This window comes from Cajanus cajan, chromosome 8 (assembly GCF_000230855.2).
Source record: "Cajanus cajan strain Asha chromosome 8, NIPB_CcT2T_4, whole genome shotgun sequence".
NCBI lineage: Eukaryota > Viridiplantae > Streptophyta > Magnoliopsida > Fabales > Fabaceae > Cajanus > Cajanus cajan.
Window position 1 is genome coordinate 46,388,349 of NC_138524.1, and position 6,884 is coordinate 46,395,232.

General features: G+C 35.4%; 1 protein-coding gene across 1 annotated transcript; it reads right to left on the bottom strand.

Annotated features, from left to right (window-relative positions):
• Positions 1 to 215: 215 nt before the first annotated feature.
• LOC145950459 (uncharacterized) lies at positions 216 to 3,231 on the bottom strand. Its single transcript, XM_083061549.1, has 4 exons — positions 3,010 to 3,231; positions 848 to 1,538; positions 521 to 745; positions 216 to 421 (listed from the first exon to the last, which is right to left on the bottom strand). The coding sequence occupies exons 1-4, from the start codon at positions 3,229 to 3,231 to the stop codon at positions 216 to 218; spliced, it is 1,344 nt and encodes a 447-aa protein (XP_082917675.1).
• Between the last annotated feature and the right edge of the window lie 3,653 nt (positions 3,232 to 6,884).

Sequence of the window (6,884 nt, forward strand, 5' to 3'; positions counted from 1 at the left end):
CGAATTTGATGGTAACCTGATCTCAAATCTATCTTACTGAACACACAAGCCCGAACTAGTTGGTCCATAAGGTCATCTATTCTAGGCAAGGGATACTTATTCTTAATGGTCACTTTATTCAGTTGCCTATAGTCTACGCACAACCTCATGCTCCCATCTTTCTTCTTAACCAATAAAACAGGCGCTCCCCAAGGTGAGACACTAGGTCTAATGAATTATTTCTCTTGAAGCTCTTCTATTTGTTTCTTGAGTTCAGCTAACTCCTTAGGGGACATTCTATAAGGTGCTATAGATATGGGTGCAGTGCCAGGTACTAAGTCTATGGAAAACTCAGTCTCTCTCTCGGGTTGTAAGCTAGACATGTCCTTAGGGAAAACTTCAGGAAACTCACTCACTAAGGGAATCTCACTAAGCTCATGGCCTTTCTCAAGTGGCAAACAGGCGAGAATCATCTAAACCTTTTCATTTTCCTTTAAACAAGTTTTTATTTTACTAGCACTTAAAAAATCCGCACACTTACTTTTACCAAAGGATATGGATTTTTCAAAGCAATTTAGTAGGACATGATTGGAAGATAACCAGTCCATTCCAAGAATGATGTCTAGTTGACTAAGAGGCAAATAGATAAGGTCAACCAGAAAATGCCTTTTAGAAATAACAATTGGACATTTAAGACAAATACTAGAGGTAGTTATGGGACCATTTGTGGGGGTTTCTACAACTAGATCATAGCTCAAATAAGACACTGGCAATTTCAATTTTTGGACACAAGCAAAAGAAATGAAAGAATGAGTTGCACCAGAATCAAACAATACAACAAAAGGATTCTCATCTATGAAACAAATACCTTGTATTAAATTATCAGACTGAGCAGCTTCGGCACCACTAAGAGCAAATACTCTTCTAGTAGTCTTTGGACGGTTAGGCTGAGAACTAGCTCCTGTTCCCATCATGCGTTGCCTTGGCAGTTGTGGACACTGAGTACTAATATGACCCTTGCCATTATAGTTGAAGCATGTTATTTCCTTGTCAGGACAGTTATAGTGCTCATGCCCATGTTTCCCACATTTCTTGCATCGACTAGTAGGTCTAGAAACAGAGCCTCCAACACTAGCAGCTCCACTCACGAAAGAGTTTCCAGCAATAGATCTACTTCTAGCATGATTTCCTTGAAACTTGGCAGGAGCATAGTAAGGTTTACTCCTACCCGGAGCACCAGAATTCGCAGCACGCATAGGACCTCCATCTCCCTTGTAGAAAGCAGCACGTGCACGGTTGTCACGGTCATAGATTCTACTATTGTTGACAAGCGTCGGGTAGTGATAAATCTCTTGATAATTGATTGCTGTCTTTACCTCAGGACGAAGGCCATTAACTAACTTAATGCACTTAGCTCTTTCACCACCCTCATCATGGTAGTGAGTACAATAACAAACCAAAGCATCAAATTTTGCAGCATACTCTACCACTATATCATTCCCTTGCTTTAGCTCGAGGAATTCCACTTCCTTTTGACTCCTCACATCATTCGGGAAATACTTCTCAAGGAAAACCCTCTTGAAGTTGTCCCTGTTGAGATTCATAGTGGTGAATCAACTCACATCTGGAGAATGAAGGTTTTGATGATAACAAAGTGTTGGTTTTGAGAATCAAGATTGACCAAGGACATCAACAAGTCAAAAACAAAGTCAAGAAGGAAATATGACTATTATGTTGTGTAATAGGAGTAGCTCATAAATTGTATTATTTTTGGAGCTTATTTTTCAAGTGTGTGCTTTGTGCATAGGTTAATCTTTATCTAATCTGATTAAGAGTGAGTATGATGATGAGTTAGAAACTTGAAAAGTTATTTTGAGACATAAAATAGAGTTTTTGAAAATTGACTCAAAATAATCGATTATCATTAAATATAATCGATTATTCCAACAACAAGTACAAAGGATGCCTTGCTGCAATATTCGATTATTTGTGAAATAATCGATTATCCCAGGAATCACTCTCTGGAATAATCGATTATCCTGCAAAATAATCAATTAATCTATTCTTGGTTGATTTCCAGAAATCATGAAGAACAAAATAATCGATTATCATTTAAAATAATCGATTATCTGGTTCTGAAAATGTTATAAATAGTTCTTACATTTTGAAACTTCAAAACAAGATAGAACAAAGAATCAAAAAGAGAAAAACGTGATTGTGAAGTCTTTGTGACCTTCTTGGAGTGTTTTCTTTGTGAAACCAAGAAGTAAAACGTTTTTGTGAAATGTTTTGAGAAAAGATCATCATCATCATCACATTCTTGAAAAGATAAAGATTAAGATTTGCTTCTGAATTCCATGTGAATTCGTTCCTTTAATTCTTTGTGAATAATTGTAAATCTTGAGTAGGTTTCTCAAGTGGTAAGGAATTCTTGTAGTGGGTTTCTACAAGGGGTGCTTTCTTGGGGTCAAGAAAGTGATTATCTTGAATATAGGAGTGTATGCATGTGTGGTATGCTTGTAAAACTTCTTCATTAAGATTGTGGAACAAATCTTGATCAGGTTATGATTGAGGACTAGATGTAGGTCACAAGTGGAGTGGCTGAACCAGGATAGAAGACTTGTGCAATCTTCTCTTACCCTTATCCTTTACTTTGAGTATTCTTGATTAACATGTTTGTATGCACAACATTGTTTTAAATTGAATCAAAGTATTGCATATTGATTGCTCTTAACTTTGAATCTTATTAAAGATTAATCAAGTAAGCATATATGATTCATTCTTCATTAACAAGTCTTTAAGGAGCTTCTTTGAAAATTCATATTAGAAAAGTTTAAATTGAAATAAAGATCCTAAGAACTCTGAAATTTTTTTAAAGTGTCATAGAATCCAATTCACCCCCCTCTTGGATTGTGCCATTCTTTTCTAACAGTCCCAATTCAAGTGCACTCCTCCATTAATCATCCTCTGAAGTGCTCCTTCCCACAAAAAATGGGCATCAACAGTTAACATAAAGGTAGCCAACCTCACCTTCTGAGTGAGGGGACACTCCATCGCATTGAAGATCTTCTCGATCTGCATTATCCAATTCATCGCAGCATTTGGGTCATATCCTCCTTTGAAGGTAGGTGGATGATTTCGTTGAAATTGCTCTAATAAGTTAGGAGCGACTTTAGCCCTATTTTTGTTACTCATAGCTTGTGCTAACGCTTGAAGGGCATCAACAATCGCATGATCATTTCTACCAGCCATAATCTAAGAAAATAGTACACACAATTAAATAAACAACAGACATAATCAATCATCACACTAGCATAAGTTTCACAATCAATTCGTTCTATGATTCATCTACCAAACAAACACAGTAGACTCATAACTCATGGCCGATTGGATCGACCTGCTTTGATACCACTAATTGTGACACCCTCTACCCCGCATACTATAACACATAATAATAAAATTTGAATAACATAACATTTCATAATTAAAATATCAAACGTGTTTAGATAGAGAATCACATCCATAACTTAACAAAATCATCAGAAATTACAAAGAAATAAAACTACAGTTTCTAAAATAATTTAATAAGTGAAACATCCTAATCTCATCCTATCTACGCCCCGATGTCACATGTCCTATCATAGCAAAGCCCAACTCTAAAGCCTAAGCTTCATCACCTACATCCTCAGCCTCAGGCTGATAATCACCTATATAACGGTTAAAGGAAAACAAGAAAAAGAAAAAGGAGTGAGAAACATCTCACTCTGGCTCACAATGTAGAAATACACATCAGATAACCAAACACAAACAAGACAGGTATAACATAGATATATTAACAACAATATTACATCTCACTCATCCAAGGCACAAAAATATCAATTTATCATATAACATTAAAAATGAACATGTATGGACACAAACTACATATTATCATGCATCTGGCGCTAGTAAAAAATCACATGGCATATTACCGCTAGCAATACACAAAAAGTAGTCTAGGAGTACATGACGGGTCACACCCTCTGCGCACTCTCACTAGAAGGACATACTACCAGAGTCTCGTCGGCATAGCTAAGCCGTGCAAGATACATCCCATGCACACAATGGGCGAGACTGAGACTTACAAACCGAGTTATCCCCAAGGACTAATCCCCAAAGCTTTTACACTAGGGGGCCTTCTCTGCGGTGTATTCCATATCGTACCCTTAAAAAAAATTTATGCACATGATGCATGTCAATCAAGACTCCATGCTTTTCTCATATCACATTTTCATGTCTCATTGTCATATCACATTGTCATATCACGTTAACACATCTCATTGTCATATCACATTAACACATCTCATTGTCATATCACATTATCACATCATATTCACAAATTTCACAGAGCACTTTAATTCATATTAAAACTCATCTATTTGCAAAATTAAGCACATATTTACACTTCGTAAACATTAAGGAACACAATAGAAAACTCAAAAGGTAAAACAAAAAACATTTAAAATTTGCCTATTTCTAATAGGGTTCCCACAGGAACCCACAGAACACTCTAGTTCATATCAAAGCTTGTTTATTTTCAAAAATAAACACATATTTATACATCTCATTCAACAAGGAATACATCAAAACAATCAGAAAGCAAAACAGAAAATATTCATATTTTACCTGTTTCTCATAGGGTTCCCACAGGAACCCACAGAGCACTCTAATTCATACAATAAACATTTAAAACAATAGAATTAACTCATACAATTATCTCTTCAAACCATATCCTCTTACAATCACCAATGCATTCTCTTAGGGTTTCCCATAGGAACTCATAGAGATCTCAGATCATACAATTAATTACATAGAAGAAAAATAATAGGCAAAACAGATACAATTGGGGAAAAACCCCTCATACATGAGCATACAAAAATACAACAAACATAGGATTGGGGGCCAATCCCACTACCCAACATATATTCCCACACCCAAAGCGAGGTTTCTCACTCCCCCTTACCTCGATAAGTAGGAGCTGAAACTGAAGCAGGATCTTCCTGGTCTCTTCCTCGGGGTTCTCCTTGTATTCAGAGAATGTAGAAGAAAAGAAGTCAGAAATGAAAAATGTGCTTTTGGGAGTGCCAGAGCGGTCTATTTATAGACGTCAGGTGTGGCCAGAACGACCCGTTTCAAATCTGGAATGACCCTTTCTGGACCCATTCGTCATGTGAAAACTCACATCCGAAACGACCCATTTCCTAAACCAGAATGGCCCGTTCTAGGGTTGAGTTTAACCCATAACGTCCATGTTTAAAACGACTCGTTCTTATACCAGAACGACCCATTCCCAACTAGGGTTATATGCCATTTTTGTATTTTGGAACGACCCGTTCCAGGCTATTATTTTTGTAGTTCGGAACGACCCATTCTAGGCTATTAAAATTCAAAATATAAAAAATAATTTTCGTAAAATATTTATTATTAAAAAATTCTAAAATGTTCTATAAAACCCATTTAATTAATTAAAATAATTATAAGAAAATTATCTTGATAAATATAACACTAAATAATAATTAACCATTGTATTAATAGAAAATTCGAGATGTTACAGAAAGACTAAAATGGTTTAATTAGAGTTTTAGAGACCAAAATTGTGTAATTGTATTTAATTAACATTTTAATCTACATAAAATTGGTCTTTTTTTACTTATATATAAGTTCATAAGAGTATTCTTACCTAATTTTAAATCTACTTTGGTTGTTACAATCATCTCCTCCAAAACTCCTTCAAAATAACACGTACTAAAATTTATGAGCTACATTAATCTTAACAAATTGTGAAAAGAAAGTAATAAACGACTAGGAATGTAAAGGAAACAAAGTTGTAAAAAAAACTGTAAATATGAAGTTAAACTACTAAAAAGATAATGTTCTTTAGATTGGTTAACGATCTTCAATACATCATTTTCTCTGTTATTTATAAAGTGTGATTAGCTTTTGTTCTTACCGGGGATCTGAGGTAGAGTTGATCCGTTGGGTAAGGTCGGTGAGCCTCCTTCGTTGGTACGCTTGATGTTCCAAGATGGGGGTGGTACCTGCAAAAGAGACTCCGATGCTAAAGTTAGGGTTTGTGTGAATGTGAGTCTCGTATAAGTAATGCACGTACCTTGGTGTGAATTAGGGTTTTGTTGGGCCTTGGGCCCGAGATCAGTTATGATCTGATTAGATAGCGGATCTCGTCTAAACCGAGATCTCTCAGCACCTGTCCGAGATCGTCCTGCGCTGTGGTCCCGAGCTTGAGCTCGGCATATCGGTACAGATAATACAACTTTAATTAACTATTTTTTCTATGGTAGCTAAACATTGCCCTAATGCTTGCTTTAACTAGTCTTTCTCTTATGCTAACATGATTGCCTAGTAGACCTCATTCCAAATAGAAAATGGTGTAACTTTTTGTAACATGGCAAGAAATAAGCTAAACAATTAAGTTGAATTAGTTATATTTTGTGATTTCACAATTAAAGGTAAATCTTATGAGTACTTATAATATTTTTTTTACACAATTATTCAATAACAAAATATTACATGATAAATTTCTTGATTTTTATAATAATAATAATTTTAAAAGTCATTCTTAATTAATTGGCTGGTTGATTCATGTTAAATTAAACATGTTTTTATTTGTAGTTTAGAGAAATGAAGAACAAAGTTTGCAAAGTGGCGTTATGAGAAAGCAGATAACACTTGAACATGTGTGCTAATACTTACCACTACTCAATGCTTCCACTTTCACAATGAATAATTGAAGCTCCAATTCACTTATTCTTTTTTCGTTCCTTGGTTCAACCAGTCGTATCTTTGTTGCTAGTTATGATAATGGCGCTCAATTCATTGTCACCACTTTCGATTAATTTGCTTCACAT